This window comes from Salmo trutta, chromosome 14 (genome assembly GCF_901001165.1).
Source record: "Salmo trutta chromosome 14, fSalTru1.1, whole genome shotgun sequence".
Taxonomy (NCBI): Eukaryota; Metazoa; Chordata; class Actinopteri; order Salmoniformes; family Salmonidae; genus Salmo; species Salmo trutta.
The window spans coordinates 48,153,211-48,177,407 of NC_042970.1; the positions used below are offsets into that span (position 1 = coordinate 48,153,211).

Sequence of the window (24,197 nt, forward strand, 5' to 3'; positions counted from 1 at the left end):
AGGGTGGAGTGGTGGGCCAGGTAGACGTTAGGTTTTGAGGCACAGTCCAGGGAAATGCTTGCATTCACCCGCTGTATGGTGGCAGGGTGGAAGTCTTTTTGTGGTCGCAGGCTGGAGATAACCTCTTGTGCGTTGGGGAAAGTGGGAGAAGCTTTTTCAAATCACTCCCTTGAGTGCTGTGGCCACCTTTTCCTGCTGGGCCCTCAGGTCATTTGTGCCTGTGTGAATTATGATGTGGCTGGGGGACCCTAGTTTGTCCTCTGACAACAGCTCCAGGGCATGTCTATTGTTTGGGCACCAGAGCTTAGCCACTTTGTGTTTGGGAAAGTGTCTCTCACCCTCTCTCTCGCTCTACATTTGAAAGTGGACATTTTCACACTTTCGAAGCCTTTTTAAACCTTGAACATACAAAAATGGTAATTTCCTGTTGTGCAGGACAATTCTCTGTGACAACAGTCATCAAATTAAGATAGCACACGTTTGCTGTATTTCACAGTCATATTTACCTGGTGTTGACTTAAAAATGACATAAATGAGGTAAATAATTTAATATCAGAAAGTAACCGTCAGTATCTTGGTAAATACCAGGCGAATGCCACCCGCAATAGATCTATATGAACATTTTCATTATTCCATATATGCTGCAGGCTTGTTCATAGCGTGTCTAATTTAATGAGTGGGCCAACCAACCGGTGTTCTATTTGACGAGGAGACGCATGACTTCATTTGACATGACTGCACATTCTGGGGAACTCTGACCGGTTGACATGCACACACTCACACACATCCCCACGAACGCTGCCCTCCCGCCACCCTAACACTGCAATTACAGAACTATGCATATTCCACATATGAATGAGCTTGGAAGTCCCTGACCACACTGACAGATAGACGGTGTGTGTGTGTGTGTGTGGTGGAGGATAGCAAGACAGGTTTGAATAAAATCACTGAGAATATTCTTGAACAGAGAAGTGAAAACATCCAGAAAGGGAGAAAGAGAGGGAGCGGGGGAAAAAAAAGAAAAAGAGACAAAAGAGAGACCGTGATGATGTATGGAACGATGACAAATAACCCTCAAAGCCCACACGAACAAAATGGTAACCCTGGCAACCATTCAGCGGACTCTTTTTTTTTTTTACTCTCCGCACCCCAGGACACACACGTGACACACGTCCATAGCGAAGACACCTGGTGTGAATATTAGCCATGACGCCTTTTGACATGCACCAACAGTCATTCGGTGTAACGAGCTGGGAGTAGTCCCATGACAAGGTGTTATCGAGGTCATGATTCAGACATCATTATTGATAGACTGCACCAGCTAATGGAGTTTAGATTAGAGAGCTGGTTTGTCTCCTCTGAAATAGCCCCTGGCATTATTGCTGGCTACACACATGTTGATTCATGACCATATGAATCATACAGTATATGCTCATATAATGCTCATATATCACTTGAGTTGTTTATGGCTAGCAGCTTCAACTGGGGCACAAGCAATGTGTTGGATTTGTGCAGGGCTGAATTGCTTTCACTCAGTGCAAACAGGCAATATATTACTGTTTATGGCAACATTGAAAGTGCTATTTGATTGTATTTGGCCATCTATAAAAAAAAAGTATATAGTCACATTACATACGGTGCATTCGGAAAAGTATTCAGACCCCTGGACTTTTTCCACATTTTGTTACATTACAGCCTTATTCTAAAATTGATTTAAAAAAAATGAAATTCTCATCAATCTACACAGAATACCACATAATGACGAAGCAAAAACAATTTTTTTGACATTTTTGCAAAACACTGAAATATCACATTTACATAACAATTCAGACCCTTTACTCAGTACTTTGTTGAAGCACCTTTGGCAGCAATTACAGCCTTGTGTCTTCTTGGGTAGGACGTTACAAGCTTGGCACACCTGTATTTGGGGAGTTTCTCCCATTCCTCTCTTCAGATCCTCTCAAGCTCTGCCAGGTTGGATGAGGAGCGTTGCTGCACAGCTATTTTGAGGTCTCTCCATTGATGTTCGATCGGGTTCAAGTCCGGGCTTTGGCTGGGCCACTCAAGGACCTTCAGAGACTTGTCCCGAAGCCACTCCTGCGTTGTCTTGGCTGTGTGATTAGGGTCGTTGTCCTGTTGGAAGGTAAACCTTTGTCCCAGTCTGTGGTCCTGAGCACTCTGGAGCAGGTTTTCATCAAGGATCTCTCTGTACTTTGCTCCAATCATCTTTGCCTCAATCCTGACTAGTCTCCCAGTCCCTGCCGCTGAAAAACATCCCCACAGGAGGATGCTGCCACCACCAAGCTTCACTGTAGGGATGCTGCCAGGTTTCCTCCAGACGTGACGCTTGGTATTCAGGCCAAAGAGTTCAATCTTGGTTTCATCAGACCAAAACATCTTGTTCCTCATGGTCTGAGAGTCTTTAGGTGCCTTTTGGCAAACTCCAAGCGGGCTGTCATGTATGTGTCCTTTACTGAAGAGCGGTTTCCGTCTGGCCACTACCATAAAGGCCTGATTGGTGGAGTGCTGCAGAGATGGTTGTCCTTCTGGAAGGTTCTCCCATCTCCACAGAGGAACTCCAGAGTTCTGTCAAACTGACCATCGGGTTCTTCTCCCCCGATTGCTCAGTTTTGCCAGGCAGCTCTAGGAAGGGTCTTCGTGGTTCCAAACTTCTTCAATTTAAGAATGATGGAGGCCACAGTGGTCTTAGGGACCTTCAATGCTGGAGAATGTTTTAGTACCCTTCCCCAGATCTGTGCCTCGACACAATCATTTCTCGGAGCTCTACGGACAATTCCTTCGACCTCATGGCACTGTGGAACCTTATATAGACAAGTGTGAGCCTTTCCAAATCATGTCCAATCAATTTAATTTACCACAGGTGAACTCCAATCAAGTTGTAGAAACATGTTGCCTACACAGACCCAAATCAAACCAATCACTCTATATCTCCGGTTTTGCACAGCTACAGGTGGCGGCCATTTGTTCCAGTCAACCCTCAGGATAAGGTCAAAATGTAGCCACAGGCTAACACCACAGAGATAAGAAACTCTTGGTTTTTCTTTAGGAATTCACTGCATTGGCTGCAAAGGACAGCTTAATAACAGGACGGTCGTGTTAATAAAGGAATCTGAAGCAGAAAATTGCCTTTTCTAATCTGCTGCAACTGCCTTGTTTGAGTGAAATTAAAGGTGAGGTCTTATTAGAAAAACATTAGCCGTGCTACTTTGTTAGCCAGGTTTTTGAGGGAAAAACACATTCCAATTGCTCTTGCCCGTCATGGTTTGCATCTGTAAGCATATCGCGGAGAGAGAATTACGCTCTAATCATTAAAGCTTCCCATTATTTTCAGCCTCTTTTTCTCCGAATCGGGGGTTTATGAAGAAAGCATGACTTGCGAGCCGTTGCCGAGACTATGTGGGGAACAAAGTAATATAAAGAAAGAGAAGAAAGTAATAAGAAGGGAGGGGATGATAATGGTGTAGCATTTGTTATTCTCTGCGCATGAGAGGAGAGAGCAAAGTTATTAATGTGTGCTGTCATGGATTTAAGGTCTTCAAAAACAGCACAGTGAGTTTTCTGAAGAGTGAAAGTAGAGCCGAATTCGCAGTGGCCTAGACTACAGCTTGGAGCCGAGGGGTTGTGGCTAAGTTGAGATCTACACAGCTGTGCGTGAGCGCATTGCTTTCTAGATCTCTCCGACGCACTCGCTTGCCGTGTCTCTCTTTGTTTGAATTGCTCTTCCTTTTTCTTTTCTGGCCTTTTAGTTTTTCACTGAACTCCGTTCGGACATTTGGTTACAATTAGGCTGGGAAATGTTAGCGAAGTCGAGGTGAGTGCTCACGATCATCAGTTTAGCAATTTAAAGCAATGCAAATCTTATCTACACAAACAATTATGCCTATATAGCCATACCTGATGTTTTCCTGAACTTTCCAAAACTTCTCTGATGCATTTCAGTCACTTAGCCTACTGATGCCAATACACACATTTTTACACCTCTCCCATAGGCTATTCAAGTAATTAGACATCGTTTCTTAACAGAACATAGAAACTGTGCTACAATGGTTAAAAAGGTCATAAAGCCTACATAGTTTCTACAACAATATATCTACATTATTCTCTTGTAATTGTAGGCTACTTGCTGATAGATTATCTAACCTCATATGGGGTTACTGACCACAACCCACTGAATTAATAATAAGTAGTGTTGATTATTTGGCCTTGGGGAGAGCACAGTGCATGGAAGAAAATAGTCTCGGGACGGGGTACTGGAAGTGATGTAGATCAAGTGAAATACATTTGCAAAATGAAATAATTACTCCTGTCTGTACAGAAATACATGAAATCATTTAAAACGACTACATCAGAGAGCATTATTGAGCCCCACAGAGGATCAATAGCTTCTTTTAATAAATTGCGGTGGATTGCGTTTTAGCACATCACAAGCGCATATAGGCCCACAGCCGGGCAGCCCGCACGTCAAGTATCAAACAGCTGATTGTTGAGTTGTTGCTGAACAATGTGGCTCTGGTGAAGCTCCTGCTCTATGCTGTCAACTATGGCTGATGTTAAACCACGTTCCCACAGTCTTAGTTTCTATCACACAGTGCGCCATTTTGAAAACCATATCACACCAGCACACTATCAAATGACTTATGACCGCAATTTTACTTTAACTTAATCAACCAAAGAAATGTTTGAAAACTCAAATGTAGTGACATGTCGTTTGAAATACAAAACAGCAACAAAAAATATACAAAAATAGACTAAATCAACTACGAGCAATTTGACAAACCACGGCAGGGACATGCCAAGTGAAATGAGTCGGCTCAAAACGAGGCTCCATTTTGGAATGGCAACTAATTCAACATTTACTAATTGCACACACATGAAATTACAGGCCAATCCTCTAGAGAGGATTCTATTCCAGGAACTGAAATGGCTCATCGGAGATAAATATATTGGAAATAAATATATTTACAAAAATTTTATATTTAACACAGCAGGAAAATATAAATGAAGAAAAAGATGACCATCCTCCTAGGCTATTACCTCACATAGAAATGTGTCGCTGAGGAGAGTCGTCATTTTGCGGGAAGACTAAGTTTGGGAGGAGTAGGTGAATGTGGGTGGCAAGATGGGTGAGGGGCTGAGACATAGGTTTTGGAAATGGAACTTATAAAAAGAAAGATTAAGACTTAAAAAAGCCTGAAGAAATCACAGAGGAGAGAAGCAAGCCGAAGGAATTATGCAGCTTTCGGCAGATTTGCGAGAATCAGCACTCCTAGCCAGAAACGAAAAGAAAAGCATTCTGGTTATTCCGATTCCCTCTCTCTCTTTTCAAGGAAAATAATGACTGGTGCTGCATAGACTGGTAGTATCTACATACTGACAGTGCCAGCGTGGTGGCAATCACTGGCAGAATAAAAATGTCCTGTTTTTTTAACAGGTGGCGGTTTCTAAAAAGCACTGTCCAAAGCACAACTGTTCCTTCAAATCCCCATCACTCTCCCTTTTCTAAGTAAATATTTCAGCCATTCTTCACTTTACATTGGGAAATAAAATATAGTGACCGTCTACCAATAAATTGTCCACCAATGGTCTTGAACAAAGATCATTAGTAGCCTTTAAAAAAAAGAAAAAAAATGGATGGCAAAATTTCACATACCTGAGGTGAAATAAGAATGACATGCGTATATGTTGCTATGGTAATACATTATGAACAGCAGGAATTAGCCCACTTAGCATTCTCTAAACGTCGCTAGTATCGCTCCGTGGCTGCAATAGCATGGCATATTCATTTGTTGAGCCCATTCTCCTTGTGGTGTGACTGATTGACAGTAATAAACAAACCGACTACACAGTGAAAGTATCGGATGGTTAGCTAATGGATGTTTTGCTGACACCCATTCAGTCAGTTCTCAAAATAAGCTACTTACTTGATATGGGCCTCGGCCTTGTCGGCTGCCTCGTTGTACTGCTCAGACGTCTGCTGGTAGTAGTCGAGATTCTGGGACAAAACACAAAAAATAGAGATGACAGAGTAGTTGAGTTACACCAATTATCCGGTAACATCTGTACAAGTACCTTTCTTGGGTTACGACTGCTCTATTGATTTGCGAGCTCTGATAAGCCCGCTAAGCTAAACACATCTTAAAATGTCAAACTCATTAAAATGGGGGAACTTTCGACCGAACAGTGTCACTAACAAATCTGATCATTGATGTTCTGGTGGATCTCCGTAAAGTTTGAATTAATGTGTGCAGAGGTGGCATTTAAACAGCAATTACATCATAAAGAGAGACTTGTACTTAGAGGGCATGTGCTAGGCTCTCTATTCTGCTCTAATCACTGACCGCAATGTCGGGTTTACTGCAGTCCTGTAAAAACGCGGCGCGACGTGAAGAACTCGCTTCGATTGACAGTCGAACTGGGCTTTGTCATAACTCTTCGAGTCCAAACCCTTTCGCCATCGAGGTGAACGTTCAGTGTAGTTGTTTAACGTACTGCGTACGCCAGTGACGGTACAATAAAATAAGTGCACCACTCAAACCTCATCCATCCCCCCCCACACACACGACACACGCTCACCACACGTACCCCATAGACTTCCACTTCATTGTTCCATGCAGTAATCACTATTTAAACCCAATAACCATGGTCCCGACTCCCTAGTCATTTCCCTTAATTATCCCCGATATTCCCAGTGGGTAGAGAGATAGGGAAGAGGATAATTGAAGTCAGTAAGCAGGAAAAGAGATGGGATCAAACGTGAACCTCCTCTACAATCCCACCCACCTATTCCCACAGTCATTTCCACATTATTCCACACACTCTAATAATGGATTGGATTTATATGGAGCTTTTATGGGGGGGGGGGGGGAACTCATCTTATCCTCTTCTTATCCACTACCAATGGATGGGTTACTCTGATCCCTATTCCTTATAGTCAGGATAACGTGTCGTCTAGAAAGTAATCCCTCCTAATACCAGCCGCTAAGATCTAAAAAATGTCTCTCTCTCTCCCCCCTCCATCTCACTCTCCTTCCCGTTTGACAGAGTTGAACCTCAAGATCTCTAAGATGAGATTCTCTCTAAACACATTTGCACAAGTTAACAAAGTCCTTCTATACCGTTGTAGAGACAAAGACAATGGTAGGTGGTTGTCAGCTGAAATAGAGCACACCGTCATCTGTCCAGCAGGAGTTCATCCCTAAATCCGAAGTCTATAATCCATTTGACTTCACTCCAGTGTCCTCCTGCTTTGCTACCTTGGTTAAGTGTGAAGAATATCACATCTCCCAGGGTGGATGAATGACGCGATGGTACTGTCCCAAATGGCACCCTATCCCCTACGTAGTGCGCTACTTTTGACCAGGGCACATTGGGTTTGTCCGTAGTGCACTATGGAAGAGGGTTCCAGTTGGGTAGCAACCCAAGTATTACTGCCAGCGATCAGGTTGAGGAGCTGCACTGTATAGGATTAACCATGGAGGATTTGGCCACTGTCGTCTCTAAATCTCCCCATTGACGGTGCATCTGGACTGGGCTGAAATGTCACTTCTCCAGGGGGGGGCCTCCGGGAGCTCCAGGAACTAAGACGAGGGGAGAGTTAGCGACGTGCTAACACTCAGATTCAACGGACATGAACGAGGGAGCGTTAGCCTCCATACAGACACTAGCGACTTAGAGCTAGTTAGTGCCAAGAGCTCAACGGGAATGCTCGGTGGATGACATTAAAGGGAAAGTAGCCAGGCTTGTGAACTTAACGACATGAAAGGAGACCCACTGGGGCTGGTGCTTTGTCCCAAGAGGTGCAGAAGACAGAGGCTATATGAGGTGGAGAGAAAAGGGCGACCAGTGTGTGTGTGTGTGTGTGCATGTGTGTGTTGGCATAGATGGGAAGGTGAACGGGTTTACCGACTGCCAACTTCTAATCCCACATCTGGCTCATAGACCAGCCTCCACACACACACACACACACACACACACACACACACACACACACAGACACAGACAGACAGAACTCCACCAGCTTCGATCCACAGGGCTGGATGAATGGAGAGTTAAAGGATAAAGTGATGGAGACATTGGAGGAAAGTATGATGAGGTGTTCCAGAAACCGACACCTCTCTCTGGTCAGATGATGTTCACACCACAGTCCCTACTGACGGAGGGAGAAGAGCTGGAGGAAGGAGAGGCGAGGAGAGGTGTAATGGGAACTGAGAGAATGGGAGTGTGTGTGTGTGTGTGGTTATACACAACAGTAATGTGGCTCAGTTGGTAGAATATGGATGATGGCGAAGATACTACACTGTCTAAAGCACGATCCAAGCTCTTGGCAGCCATTTTCAACAAAAGGAAGGAAGGAGAAAGATTACTCTTAATGGTAGGAATGAGCAACGGAGAAAGCGAGGAATGGAGAAAAAGCGGGGGGCCTTGTTTAGGGATTATCGCACAGCATGTGTACAGTGTATACCTGTGTGACTGTAAGCATGTTTATGTGCATGTTTGTATGCGTTCGTGTGTGTGTGTTGGCGCATGCGTGCACACGCATGTGCATGGCGATGAGCTGATGTCAGGATTGGGGGGGTTTCACGCTTTAAGTTTGAACGGCGGAGGGATTATTTTCAGTGGTGGAATTCGAAAGGATTAAAAAAAAGTTGCATTTTAAAAGATTACTTGTTTACAGATATATATTTTCACACAGCGACAACTTCTCAAAGATACATGGAAACTGAGGACCGATTAGTAAGCATAGGTGCAGAGAGAGAGGAGAGAGAAACAGAGAGAGTGAGTGTGTCCCACTAACGGGGATTCAACACACACACACACACACACACACACACACACACACACACACCTCTTATCAAACGATCAGAAGGCCCCGAGTTAAGCTAGAGTCAAATATTGATTCAGGAAGATCAGACAGCAATTAGCTGTAGGATTTCTCCACTAATCTGTGTGTGTGGCTCGGCCTTGTCACTGGAGAGAGACTGACTTGATCAAGACATCAAGCCTGTGCAGGTGTATGCGTGAGTGTGCGTCTGTGGCAAGTGCTGTCTGATTGTTGTTGTTTGAATGCATGTGGAAATCAATGGAAAGCTATGAGGGAGAGAATGGCTGTTGGGTTCCTCTAAGGTTAACGCATCGCCTGTCATTCCCACGTGGACAAAAGGTTTGGTTAGCTACAGCTCTTTGAGATGTGCTAGAAGCCTTGCTGGAACAAGCTATACGCTATGCAGTGTCTTTGACTGAGCTGATTGAGAGACTCGCGTTGGAAATGCTACTGACTGTGAGAAAACGGTGCCTTGTTTCTGAGTCAAGTGACTCGCTTATGAAAGCAGCAAGCATTCAGAACCAGGAACTATATATTCTTCTCATCTTACTGGTAAGCAATTTCCACCAGGCAGGTACAATATAATAGAATGCAAGTAGGGAGATAAAGAAAGAGGGGCATATGACGGAGGGAGGGAAGAAAGAATGAAAACAAAGGAAATAAAAGAGGAGGAGAAAATGAAGCAGCGGGAGTTGCTGGGGAAAGACGTGTGAACACTGGCGCAAAATAATGAACAGTATTCTCTCCCTTTCTCCTCCTCATCCACAGGCATGTCAGTGCATGGCGTCATGAGCCTCCCGAGTGGCGCAGCGGTCGAAGGCACAGCGTCACAGTGCTGAGGCACCACTACAGCCTGGGGTTCAATCCCAAGCTGTGTCAAAGCCGTCCGTGACCGGGAGCCCCGTAGGGCGGCGCACAACTGACCCAGCTCCGTCCGGGTTAGGGAAGGCCCGGGGGCTTTCCTTGGTCTCATTACAGCAACTCCTTGTGGCGGGCCGGGCGCCAGCAAGCTGACTTCCGGTCGTCAGTCGAACGGCGTTTCCTCAGACACATTGGTGCAGCTGGCTTCTGGTGAACAGTGTGTTGAGAACCTCGCGGCTCGGCGGGTCGCGTTTCGGAAGGACGCACGTCTCGACTTTCGCCTCTCCCGAGCCCGTTGGGGAGTTGCAGCGATGAGACGAGATCGTAACTAGCAATTGGGGAGAACGATGGGGTAAAATTACAACAGCAATAAATAAATACAAATAAAAGCATGGCAGCTCGTGCAGTGTGGTGCGCAGGTCATTTACATTCTACTCAGACGCTGAAGGAGGGCGAGTGATGGCCACGATAAGACCCGCAGCTTATGGTCCTTCAGCCAAGGCAAAGAAGACGGCTGGGGGGTGGTGGCGGAATGAGAACGGCTAGAAAGATGGTTAATATTGCAGGCGTGCGTGTGTATGATTGTGTGTACGTGCGTGTGTATGATTGTGTTTGTACGCCAAGCGGTTACAAGGATATGAAGGTGTGTGCATGCGAGTGTTTGTACCGTGAATATACTGCATGTATATGTGCCCTTAGACATGCATTTCATCTTCCATCTTAATCCAAGTGTTGTCAGGGATAATAAAGAGATGGCCTCTTGGCCAGAGGGACCCGCAGAGGGTGGCTGGGAGGGTGTGGGTTCTATGTTGAGGCTCACCTCTGGACAATTCGGACTGGTCTTTGGGCTCAAAGTGACAGTCACACATAGTCACACTCGTAGTCAGACTGATAGTAGTCGAATTTGACTCCTTTTCAAAGTCACATTGGCACACCTCTCTGGACTCTTGTGACTGGTCATCTGACCTCAGTCAAAGTCAGACATAGCCGTAGCCAGCCGAGTCGGACTTTTCCTCATCAGACAGTCGGAGTAGCCAAAGTCATAGTGACGTGACATTTTGGCGATCGAAAGATATCCAAGGTGTCTCAAAACGATGCATCTTCACAGCAGGTGGGATTGCTCATGAGGAGAATCTTGGCTCGGTCTCTAGAATGCGATTGATGGTTTACGTAGACAACCATGCTGATTTCCTTGTTATTAACTACATCCATGCAGGTGACGTCATAATGGTGTTTGTGAGACCAGGGAGATGGTGTTCGTGAGACCAGGGAGATGGTGTTCGTGAGACCAGGGAGATGGTGTTCGTGAGACCAGGGAGATGGTGTTCGTGAGACCAGGGAGATGGTGTTCGTGAGACCAAGGAAAGATGGTGTTCGTGAGACCAAGGAAAGATGGTGTTCGTGAGACCAAGGAAAGATGGAGATCCAAACAACTTCAAATTCATACAACAAAACAGTACAGGCAAAAGCACATGATATACACAAGCGTGTGCGTCCTAAAAATCGGTTGTAAAACAGCTCTACATGTAAAACTCTTAATTTGCAGTTTCCTATGTGAAAACTCACATGGAATTCCAGATGGGAGCGGCCATTTGCATTGTTGTTATTTTACAGAAAAAATGTACAGTACCAGTCAAAACGTTGGACCCACCTACTCATTCGAAGGTTTTTCTTTATTTTTACTATGTTCTACAGTGCCAAGACTGAGCAAAGCTGTCATCAAGGCAAAGGGTGGCTACTTTGAAGAATCTCAAATCTCAAATATATTTTTGATTTGTTTAATACTTTTTTGGTTACTACATGATTCCATATGTGTCATTTCATAGTTTTGATATCTTCACTATTATTCTACAATGTAGGAAACAGTAAAAATAAAGAAAAACCCTTGAATGAGTGTCTAAACTTTTGACTGGTACTGTGTATATATATACAGTACCAGTCAAAAGTTTAGACACTCATTCAAGGGTTTTTCTTTATTTTTACTGTTTCCTACATTGTAGGATAATAGTGAAGATATCAAAACTATGAAATGACACATATGGAATCATGTAGTAACCAAAAAAGTATTAATATATATATATATATATATATATATATATATATATATATATATATATATATATATACATACACACAATAACAGTCAAAAGTTTAGACACTAATATATATATATATATATATATATATATATATATATATATATATATATATATATATACAAAATTTAAAAAAGATAAACATAAAATATTCCATGTGAAAGTGATATTTTCAGATGAAAATGTTTCACATATAAAACTGCAAATCTGATTTTTACTTTATTGTTTTTGACACTTGAACTTGCAAGTCCACAAAAAAAAGTTTGGAGTAAATGTTTAATTCAATGTTTGTAAACAAAGTCAACGGAAACAAACACTGTATAGCCTAAAAACATGGTTAAAACTATCATTGTGATATCATGGATGGTCAGCCCCATCCCTCAGCTTTTTACTGAAACCATGGCAGGTTTCTATTAAAGATTGCTGCTTTAAACACTTTCAATCGAGTAATATTGTTATTATATGGTGTAATCCTCTAGTTAGTGAGTTACTTTTGTCTCATTAATATCAAGCAAAACTTCTGAAGTCGAGAACAAAATTCTTATTATTGGAATTCAAAACTAATGATATTGAAAGCAATACATAAACCATAGCGGTGTTCAAAAACCATGTGTTCTTTCATATATAGATTTTATTTTTAAGGGTGCGTGTGTTTGTTTAGCAAGTAGTTCAGCCTTGGGCAAATGTTTTATCAGGTCAGGTCAGTTATTGGTGCTGAAGAGTGAAGGGCTATTCAATATTAACATAGTGCGTGTATGTTTTGTTCAGGGATTTTGTACAGTTTCACCAGTGCGGTTTTGATATTAAACTACCACCTCGTTTCACTCTAAGCCATGTAAGAGCAGGCAACGTTTAAGAAGACACTTCAAAAGTAGCTTTTACGTTACGGGTACATTAGTGCCGTGGGGAGAAAAAAACGGGAGCAGGAACAGAGGTCCTTATTTCTTAAAAGCACAAAAACACTTATGTTGCGTTTTGTGAAACCTGTTTTATAAAGGGCTGCAGAGAAACCAAAGTCGGGTCAATTTGATTAGCCGCTAAGTCCTCTTTCAGAGACCACGCTTGTTGAGAACGTTTTTGAAGTGCTACTCTACCGTATTTCTGAACATGTAGAAAAACATTCAGTTCATTTACAACTGACTTCTGTGCACTCCGTGAGCAATTATTGGACATCAGTGTGCCAAAGAAATGCCAGGCATGAAATAAAACCAGCAGGTTCTCAGGCCCCCAAAGGACAGGAGATGCTCATCCCTGTCCTATACGGCTGGCCTGGTTCATTAAGTGCCAAAATCAATATGTTTGCAATATGTTAGATGGACCTATAAAAATCCACAATTTTGTCATGTTAGACATCATTTGTGCTTTAAAAAAATTAAATAATGTATTGTTCTCGTTTGTTGTGTTGTTTCTACTGTAAATGTGTTGCGATTTTAAAGAGAGTTTGATTGTATTTGTTTTCATTAGCACACATTTCTAAAACTTCCCTCCACTCCTATATACTTCGTAGTGTCGTCCTTACCTTCTTCTCTAAGATATGTAGCTGTTCCTTGTAGAAGGCCGCCAGGTGTTGCAGTTCAGCCTCTTTCTTTTCCAGCTGCTTGGCCTGAAAAGGACAGAGAGACGGGAGGGTTAAACACGGTGGACGGACTTCAGTAGAAGGTGGCTCCTCTAAAACAGCTGAGGAGTTTCTGGCAGATTCGACAGAATTTGCAAAGACCTTGGTTTTATTTCGAACAGAACTTGAAGCGGTCACTGAAAAGTGCTTAAGACATCTCAAGCGTCACTGTTATCAATGGCACTAATGGAATGTATCGCAACGGGAAGACGTAGGAGGTTGTATTATTATTCTACAGGTGGTTGGGGGGGTAGGGCTAGGAATGGGTTTAGGTCTAGGATAAGGTTAGTGAATAGTTCGTTTAATAGTTTGTTGAACACAATATAAACCATCTATGGGGAACTATCCAAATAAAGTGTTAGCCTATACTACTACTACTTTTGAGAGTAGGTCTGATCTCCTCTGCACTTACAAGACCACACTGGAGTGGCTGTGTGTGTGTGTGACTGCGACTGCCTGTCTGCGTTGACCCTGCTTCCTGATACATCGCGACATCAAGGCAGCGGCGGCAGCAGCAGAGGAAAGCAGGCAGCGGGTTATGAGGTGTGGGCCCTCAAGCTTTAGAGCCCACTGTGGCAAAGCTGTAGCTGAAACTGAGGCGGAGACCACAGCCTGGCAATGGCTTGGCAGCATGCAAAATAACAAGAAGAAATGTCAAAGCTCGTAGCACTTCACTTAAACATACACCATCTCCCCCCCCCCCCCCCCCGGCATACACTCTACAGCTGGCATAACATGTTCTAAAGACTGACATAAGGTCAGTCCCAGGAAGTCATAGCTACCAGCGTTACATTTACACAATATCCTTTCCTGATGCACAGTGTCGGACATAGGCTAATAAGCAGTCCACTATCCAACTGCGTGCCTTTTTTTTTAATTGTTATTCCAAATAGTAGCTACATCAGTTGACACTGCTATCAATTGCCGTTTGGCGAGTTCAGCTGTTGAATTTCATTGCTGAACTCGACTCGGCGTCAAGAGAGCTTTAAGTGAAGTGGTACCGTTTAGTCAAGACAAACAGGCAAGCCCACGAGGCGATGGAAAGACGGAGCAGAGCTGCGGAGAGAGAGAAGAAATGGTCAATGAACATGAGTCAAAGGCCTTTACGAAGCATTATAAGGCTTTATAAGCACAGCATAGGCAGAATGGCGGCTATATGAAGACGTCATTATAGCTTTCTACGAGCCATCTGTTTAATGCATCTGCCTTGTCTCTTATAAGTAGCCATGAGTGTTATTAATCCTTATCGCAAGTCTTATATAGCCTTATAAAGGTGATGAAAGGCAGTATACACTCATTGAGTATCCCATTACGAACATAGAAAGTGTCCTTTACAAGCCGTCAGTCTCTAAATCATGGCTTGCCTAAGTACACAAAGGCTGGGCATACATACAATACGAACAGGACTTAGTCCAGGATCCATATTCCAGACTAGGAGTAAGGACAAAACAACAACATAGCACGGCATGCCCTTCTTCTGCCAAATCATGCTGAGAAGAAGGGAATTATTCTCATTCAAAATGACAATAGAAGTGGAGGGCGGATTGGACTGGGCTGGATTTCCAGAGTCGACACAAGACCATAGAGTTCAGATTGAGGCACTCCTGGTGGTGGGCAAGAAACACAAGAGGAAGTTGCTCATTCAACTGTCCAAGGGGATACAGGTTGTGCGTGTGCAGTCTGCACATTTTCATGTAATGACATAAAATGTTGACTGATGTTGGTTGCTGTATGTGCAATATGGTGCGATGACATTTACCTTTCGGAGATCGATGAAGTACTCTTGTTTTATGGCGTCTTATCTTTACAAGTGCAGAACAGCCGCGCACAAACACGCACACACACATCCCACCCCCTTACATACACACCTACATTACATCCAATGTAATCACCCCCCCCCTCCACCAACACACAACCTCCACCCCTCCTCTCTTTCTCGCTCTTCTACTCCAGCTGCTGTCTGTTGTGAGTGAGGCTGGCGGTGGTGGTGGTGGTGGTGGAGGGGGGGAGAGAATCACCTCAGCCCAGCAGCAGCAGATGATGTGCAATTTTCTAGCTGAATACCTCCCAAAGTGTTGTTGGTGACGAGGCGGCGGCGGGTGGGACGGGGCGAGGGAGGAGGCATGCTCAGAGCCTTGCTTTAATGCACAATGAAAACATGACATTTGAATGGAGGGAAAGAGGAAAGTAAGATTAACAGCGAGCAGCCGCTCCTGCTTACCCAAGCATCCACTTCTGCTGTCTGGGAGAGAGAGAGCGCGGAAGAGAGAGGGAGGGCAGGGGGATGAGAGAAAGAGAGCGGGGGGGGCGAAGGGGAGTTGAGAGAGAGAAAACAGGAAGAGAGGAGTAGGGTGAGACGGCGGATACAGTGAAAGAGAGCAGGTAGCGAGATCGGAGAGAGAAAGAGAAACGGAAAGAAGGGGGGGGGGGGGGAGAAAAGCAGAACACACAAGGTTAGTGCAGTGATTAATCGAGTCAGGCTGCTATAGCAGACAACGCTGGGAGCTGCACTCGGCTAGCTGGCGTTCGCCTGCCATGAAACCAAACAGGGTTAAAACACGAGCGCCGTGCCATAGCTCATGATTAAGGAGACAGTACAGAGATGAGAGGAGGACAGAGGGATAAGAAGGGGGGGGGGTTAAAAAATAGAAAGAACATTGTGTAATCTCACAAAGACCATTCTTCACCGGACAGAGCCCACGTGAGGCTAATTATTAAGTCTCGATGTACAGAATGAGCGCCGAGCGAGACACACGGATGATGAACTGAGATTAAAGAGGTGAGGTTCGCACAGAAGAGGAACTGGAAAGGTCAGGGGAGGGGAGGAAGTGAAAGTGTTTACATTCGTGATGTAGTAGAGGAAGGGGTTGTAAGGTTAGGAGATACAGTAGTCTGGCTTAGTTACAATATCTGTTGGGGTACAACAACCACACCACTCCCCACCAGCTCTTTAAGAACATGCATCGGAAACATCTAGCTAGGGCTATTTTGTATCTGACCTTCAGTCTGTACCTTGGCGAGTTGTATCAGGTGTTTTGCGGCTGGGCTGGAACAAAACGCCTTCACTTCTAGTAGCTCTCCGGAAACATTATTGGCATGGAGACCCTTGCTCTAAAATGTAACATGCTGGTTACACCATATACATACTTCTACGGCCTTTTTGACCACTTTAAATACAAGTTGAACATTGTCATCCACGTTTATTACGACCGACCGCTCCTGCTCCGTAACCGCACCCGATAGTGACGCAGAACATTTCTCTCTCGGACCAGCGCTGACAAAGCTGATCCAACTTATCAACTAATGTCCGGGCTCTTCATTCGTTGGGTCAGGTCAGACCAGTGCCCGACTGGAACAATAAAAAGCACCGTCCTGGGAGTCCTATAGAAGAAGCAATTGGTAAACACTGAATAGCACTCCACCACTGGACCCAGGGTCATAGATGTAAATGAAGTAGAATAGCAGGATGGCCTTATACTGGACCCAGGGTCACAGAAGTAAATGAAGTAGAATAGCAGGATGGCCTTATACTGGACCCAGGATCAAGGAAGTAAATAAAGTAGAATAGCAGGATGGCCTTATACTGGACCCAGGATCAAGGAAGTAAATGAAGTAGAATAGCAGGATGGCCTTATACTGGACCCAGGGTCATAGAAGTAAATGAAGTAGAATGGCAGAGTAGGCTAATATAATATGGCCACGGCCCATAAAAAGTCCCATTGAGCTAAATGAGGTGAGCTCACAGAGGCGTGCGGTGTGAAGCGGTTACAGCCCATACCATCTGTTACTATTTGAACCTCCCCTCTCTTTAGAACACTCAGAGTCTTGGTCCCAACTGGCACCATATTCCCTATATAGTGCACAGAGCTCTGGTCAAAAGTAGTGCATTATATGGGGAATAGTGCGCCATTTGGGATGCGGCCAGAGTGTTAGTGGGTTAAGGGGTTAGCTGAGACACACGCACATAGACCAACTTAAGGGTTTGAATTTACACTCCATCAAGCTCCACAAATGGTCTGTAAATTGTCTGATGGCCATTCAGCAAATCAATTATTTTGTCCATTGGTTACCCGAGCCCAGGGTTCCCCGAGGGACAAGCAGTCAACTCAAACCTTACATCTTACCCGTGCAAGTTCTACCACTTCTTCTCAACATATGCTCGAAGACAAATGCTCCCAAGCATAATCATTGTTGAGTTACATACACAAATGAGTGTGTGTGTCTCTGTGTGTGTGTGTGTGTGTGTGTGTGTGTGTGTGTGTGTGTGTGTGTGTGTGTGTTTGTGCGGGTGCATTGTTTCCTAAAATCATTTTGACCAAACACACACAGACCTCATTATAGTTCAACTCAGGCTAACCGTCTGGGCACAACACAGCCACACCCGTGTCCATCAGATAGGCTAGATGTGGTGTTTTTCCATTGGGCTAGAGTGGCTGTTCACAGCCTGCTGCCACCCCTGGTAGATAACACAACCCCACCCCCTGCCAAACCGAGAGAGTTTCAACCGTAATCTAAGCGTGGCACAAACCGTTGCCAACCTGGTGCATCTGGTGACCTAAGAGGCAGTACCATAGCAAACAGATATGCTAGTTAGCTCGAATTCAATATCCCAAATCTAATGGGAACTGAGAGAATGGGAGTGTGTTGGTGTGTGTGTGTGTGTGTGACTGAGCGGACGAGACCTTTGGGTCTCACAAACACACACCGACTCGCATGGAGAGAAGCGCTTCCTAGGAAATCAATTATGCAAATGAGGAATTATGCAAATAGAACATTTGAATAAAATCTGTGTGTTTGGGGAGGAGGGTTTTGGCGTCGTTTGGTAGTCTGTGTTGGTGTCCAAACTGGAGAGAGAGAAGGAGAGATATACAGATACAGAGAGAGGAGATATATACACAGAGAGAGAAAGTGAGAGAGAGGAGATACACAGAGAGAGAAAGTGAGAGAGAGGAGATATATACAGATAGAGAGAGAAAGAGAGAGGGGAAGAGATGAACAGAGAAAGTGACAGCGGTAGGGATAAAAGGAGAAAAGAGAGCAAGGGGAAGGAAAGAGATACAATACAATCCCAGTAATACCGGGTAAACTGGTTGTGCCAGTTTGTGTGCATGTTTTGCGCTGTTATTTTCAGAAGTTAATCAAATGTAAATGTTGAAGAATAGGTCAAATTCAGGTTATGGGAATGTCTAAGGGCTGAAAGTAAAATGTGTATAAAAGAGGTTTCTGGGTTTAAATTGTTTCTGAGTGGTTACCCCCATCTGAAAGTAACAGGTACGAGCTCCAGGTACACACAGATACAGTAAGCCAAAAATAAATCTTACTTACAGAAACACATGCGGTAAACCCTTTTCTCAGTCTTCTCCTTTTCAGCCTCAAACACACTCATACACCTTCTCTAAATGGACCAGGTACTGTCCTGATCTGTGCTCCCACGCACGCACGCGCGCACAGAGTGGAATTACAGGCGTAAATTAGTTAGTCTATCTGTATGCTCATTAAATGTGTGTACTCCTCACATAGCTCAGGGATGCTAAATGAATTAGCACTTTATCAGCCTGCTTATTCTAAGTACAGACTGGTGGAATAATATGGCGCGCGAGAGGGAGGGAGGTGTATAAACTCCAGCACACAGCCATGCAATCTCCATAGACAAACATTGGCAGTAGAATGGCCTTACTGAAGAGCTCAGTAACTTTCAACGTCGCACCGTCATAGGATGCCACCTTTCCAACAAGTCAGTTCATAAAATGTCTGCCCTGCTAGAGCTGCCTCGGTCAACTGTAAGTGCTGTTATTGTGAAGTGGAAATGTCCAGGAGCAACAACGGCTCAGCCGCGAAGTGGTAGCCCACACAAGCTCACAGAACGGGACTGCCGAGTGCTGAAGCCCGTGGCATGTAAAAATCTACTGTCCTCGGTGGCAACCTCACTACAGAGTTCCAAACTGCCCCTGGAAGCAACATCAGCACAATAACTGTTCGTCGGGAGCTTCATGAAATGGGTTTCCGTGGCTGAGCAGCCGCACACAAGCCTAAGATCACCATGTGCAGTGCCAATCATCGGCTGGATGATGTAAAGCTTGCCGCCATTGGACTCTGGAGCAGTGGAAATGCTTTCTCTGGAGTGATGAATCACGCTTCACCATCTGGCACAAATCGGGGTTTGGCTGATGCCAGGAAAACGCTACCTGCCCGAATGCATATTGCCAACTGTAAAGTTTGATGGAGAAGGAATAATGATCTGGGGCTGTTTTCATTGGTTCGGGCTAGGCCCCTTAGTTCCAGTGAAGAGAGATCTTAACACTACAGCATACAATGACATTCTAGACCATTCTGTGCTTCCAACTTTGTGGCAAAGGTTTGGGAAAGGCCCTTTCCTGTTTCAGCATGACAATGCCCCCGTGCACAAAGCGAGATTCATACAGAAATGGTTTGTCGATATCGGTGTGGAAGAACTTGACTGGCCTGCACAGAGCCCTGACCTCAACTCCATCAAACACCTTTGGGATTGGAACGCAGACTGCAAGCCAGACATAATCACCCAACATCAGTGCCCGACCTCACTAATGCTCATGGCTGAATGGAAGCAAATCCCCGCAGCAATGTTGCAACATCTAGTGGAAAGCCTTCCCAGAAGAGTGGAGGCTGTTATAGCAGCAAAGGGGGGGACCAACTCCATATTAATACCCATGATTTTGGAATGAGACGAGCAGGTGTCCACATACTTTTGGTTATGTTGTGTATATCAGAATCCAGTTTTGACCCAATTGGGACCTAATACTGCTGTATTAAGAGTTGGCCAACCCTTCTCCTGGTGTGCAGGATTTTGTTCCATCCCTGCTCTGAATCAGCAATCAAGCTCCTGATGAGTAGAATCAAGTGCATTTACAACAGGGCTGGAACAAAAGCAGGCACCGTCATGAACAGGAGCAAATACACTGAACCCCATTTTGATTTGGACAATTCAAAAACCTTGTCGTCATCACACACTCTGTCCCCATGAACACTATAACCATTATCTCAGAACCTAAATCCACTGGAAAACACAGGGGTTGACAATCAAACGAGACCATTCAAAACGCTCCTCTTCCCACTGCCTCATTACATCTGGCAATCATTTTGATCTGAGCTCACATTATTCCGATCCACACCTACTCACTTGCCCTTTGCGCCGCCAGGATTACAGCCAGACGTCCCGCTTGCGAGCCACGGCGGGGATAAAAATCTCCTCAGCCCGTGCGGTCGACTCGTCAGCAATTGCCTGAGGCTGGCATCGGTAGGGAAGGTTGGGGGGGGTGTGGAGGGGGAGAGCTGAGAGAATGGCGCTTAACGGCTTTAACATGCACAAAAGATGTCAAGTCTGGTGATTACATAGACTGATAAGGGCCGGGTGGATCTGGAGCCTAACGTTGCTTTTCTCTTCTCTTCTCCTCGCAGTGTAGGTTCCCCTTGGAGAGGAGAGCTTACAGGGGGGGTTTGACGGTGTGTGTGTGAGTGTGTGGGTCAGGAACTCAAATCATGGGACTGCACCCAATAGGTTAATCACCCAATTCCAAATCAAACCCTAGCCCCAGACCTGTAAAGGATTTCACAGGTAATAGGTCAACACACCGAGCTCTCTCTCCTCCACTCTCTCTTTTTTTTTTTTTTTTCACATCTCTCTCTCTCTTTCAGTCTCTCCCATTCCCACTGACGAGCTGCCTTTCTATCCCGCTCAAGCACGGAGCCGTTGCTTGCTAGCGGTATTCCAAAGACGCAGCTAACGGCCGACGACCATAGCCGCGGGAAGTAGGGGTGCTGAGGGTGATGCAGCACCCCCTGAATTTAAAAATTTAAATTAAAAATTAAATACATATACAGTACCAGTCAAAACTTGACACACCTACTCATTTAAAAAAAAATTTTTTTTACTAAACTCAGCAATAAAAAGAAACGTCCTCACTGTCAACTGCGTTTATTTTCAGCAAACTTAACATGTGTAAATATTTGTATGAACATAAGATTCAACAACTGAGACATAAACTGAACAAGTTCCACAGACATGTGACTAACAGAAATTGAATAATGTGTCCCTGAACAAAGGAGGGGTCAAAATCAAAAGTAATGTCAGTAGCTGGTGTGGCCATCAGCTGCATTAAGTACTGTGGTGCATCTCCTCCTCATGGACTGCACCAGATTTGCCAGTTCTTGCTGTGAGATGTTACCCCACTCTTCCACCAAGGCACCTGCAAGTTCCCGGATATTTCTGGGGGGAATGGCCCTAGCCCTCACCTCCGATCCAACAGGTCCCAGATGTGCTCAATGGGATTGAGATCTGGGCCCTTCGCTGGCCATGGCAGAACACTGACATTTTTGTCTTGCAGGAAATCACGCACAGAACGAGCAGTATGGCTGGTGGCATTGTCATGCTGGAGGGTCATGTCAGGATGAGCCTGCAGGAAGGGTACCACATGAGGGAAGAGGATGTCTTCCCTGTAACGCACACAGTGTTGAGATTGCCTGCAATGACGACAAGCTCAGTCCGATGATGCTGTGACACACCGCCCCAGACCATGACGGACCCTCCACCTCCAAATCGATCCCGCTCCAGAGTACAGGCCTTGGTGTAACGCTCATTCGTTTGACGATAAACACGAATCCGACTATCACCCCTGGTGAGACAAATCCGCGACTTGTCAGTGAAGAGCACTTTTTGCCATTCCCGTCTGGTCCAGCGACGGTGGGTTTGTGCTCATAGGTGACGTTGTTGCCGGTGATGTCTGGTGAGGACCTGCCTTACAACAGGCCTACAAGCCCTCAGTCCAGCCTCTCTTAGCCTATTGCGGACAGTCTGAGCACCGATGGAGGGATTGTGCGTTCCTGGTGTAACTCGGGCAGTTGTTGTTGCCATCCTGTACCTGTCTCACAGGTGTGATGTTCGGATGTACCGATCTTGTGCAGGTGTTGTTACACGTGGTCTGCTACTGCGAGGTCAATCCGCTGGCCGTCCTGTCTCGCTGTCTTAGGCGTCTCATAGTTCGGACATTGCAATTTATTGCTCTGACCACATCTGCAGTCCTCATGCCTCCTTGCAGCATGCCTAAGGCACGTTCACACAGATGAGCAGGGACCCTGGGCATCTTTCCTTTGGTGTTTTTCAGAGTCAGTAGAAAGGCCTCTTTAGTGTCCTAAGTTTTCATAACTGTGACCTTAATTGCCTACTGTCTGTAAGCTGTTAGTGTCTTAACGACCGTTCCACAGGTGCATGTTCATTAATTGTTTATGGTTCATTGAACAAGCATGGGAAACAGTGTTTAAACCCTTTACAAGGAAGATCTGTGAAATTTGGATTTTTATGAATTATTTTTGAAAGAGGGTCCTGAAAAAGGGACGTTTCTTTTTTTGCTGAGTTTATTTTCTACATTGTAGAATAATAGTGAAGACATCAAAACTATGAAATAACACGTATGGAATCATGTAGTTAAACTTTTTTTTAACAAATGAAAATATATTTTTATTTTAAATTCTTCAAAGTAGCCACCCTATGCCTTGATGACATCTTTGCACACGCTTGGCATTCTCTCAACCAGCTTCATGAGGTAGTCACCTGGAATGCATTTCAATTAACAGGTGTGCCTCGTCAAAAGTTAATTTGTGGAATTTCCTTCCTTCTTAATGCGTGTGAGCCAATCAGTTGTGTTGTGACAAGAAACGACAAGGTCAGTCAATCCAGAAAATGTCAAGAACGTTGAAAGTTTCTTCAAGTGCAGTTGCAAAAACCATCAAGCGCTATGATGAAACTGGCTCTCATGAGGACCTCCACAGGAAAGGAAGACCCAGAATTACTGGGATAAGTTCATTAGAGTTAACAGCCTCAGAAATTGCTGCCCAAATAAATGCCTCAGAGTTCATGTAACAGACACATCTCTACATCAACTGTTCAGAGGAGACTGCGTGAATCCGGCTTCATGGTCGAATTGCTGCACTACTACTAAAGGACTACTAAAGGACACTAATAATAATAATAATAATAATAATAATAATAAGAGATTTGCTTGGGCCAAGAAACACAAGGAATGGACATTAGACCGGTGGAAATCTGGTCTGATGAGGCCAAATTTGAGATTTTTGGTTTCAACCACCGTGTGAGAACTCCTTCAAGACTGTTGGAAAAGCATTCCAGGTGAAGCTGGTTGAGAGAATGCCACGAGTTTGAAAAGCTGTCATCAAGGCAAAGGGTGGCTACTTTGAAGAATCTCAAATATAAAATACATTTTGATTTGTTTAACACTTTTTTGGTTACTACATGATTCCATATGTGTTATTTCATCGTTTTTATGTTTCACTATTATTGTACAATGTAGAAAATAGTGGCTGTAATGGGGATGGGAAGGTGTAGACTGGAGTGAGGACGTAGTCATAACCGGTCCGTTCCCCAGCCTGCAGCAGCAGGGTGTCTGTGTTAACATGCAGAGCGTGAGCTGCTGATAGATGCCAGCTAGGATGTGTGTCCGTGTGTGTTTTTCCCAGCCTTGACTTTAATGAATGTTGGGCCTTTCATCATCGTTCTTTTGGACAGTGTCAAAAGCACTGCAGTGGCTCATCTTTCCCAGTCCTTTTCGCGTGCGCACACACACACACACACACACACACACACACACACACTCACACAGGAGAGAGGTGGGGGGAATAAAAAATTAAGTCTGGTTAGAGTACAGCACATGTTGCTGTGCTGGGCACGGATCAATTCTGGTTCATATCCTAGATATGGGAAATAAGCTCTACTACTGCCATCTAGTGGTGAAGA

At 44.6% G+C, this 24,197-nt stretch overlaps 1 protein-coding gene across 2 annotated transcripts in view; it reads right to left on the reverse strand.

Annotated features, from left to right (window-relative positions):
- chchd6b (coiled-coil-helix-coiled-coil-helix domain containing 6b) overlaps positions 1-24,197 on the reverse strand; it is a 57,210-nt gene that overhangs the window by 24,563 nt on the left and 8,450 nt on the right. Inside the window, exons 5-7 of one of the 2 annotated variants that reach the window (XM_029776229.1) lie at positions 15,636-15,656; positions 13,319-13,402; positions 5,943-6,013 (exon numbers count right to left, since the gene is read on the reverse strand). In XM_029776229.1, the coding sequence (XP_029632089.1) occupies positions 5,943-6,013; positions 13,319-13,402; positions 15,636-15,656 (176 nt within the window). The remainder of the gene's footprint in view (positions 1-5,942; positions 6,014-13,318; positions 13,403-15,635; positions 15,657-24,197) is intronic. The other variant, XM_029776230.1, reaches the window with a different exon arrangement.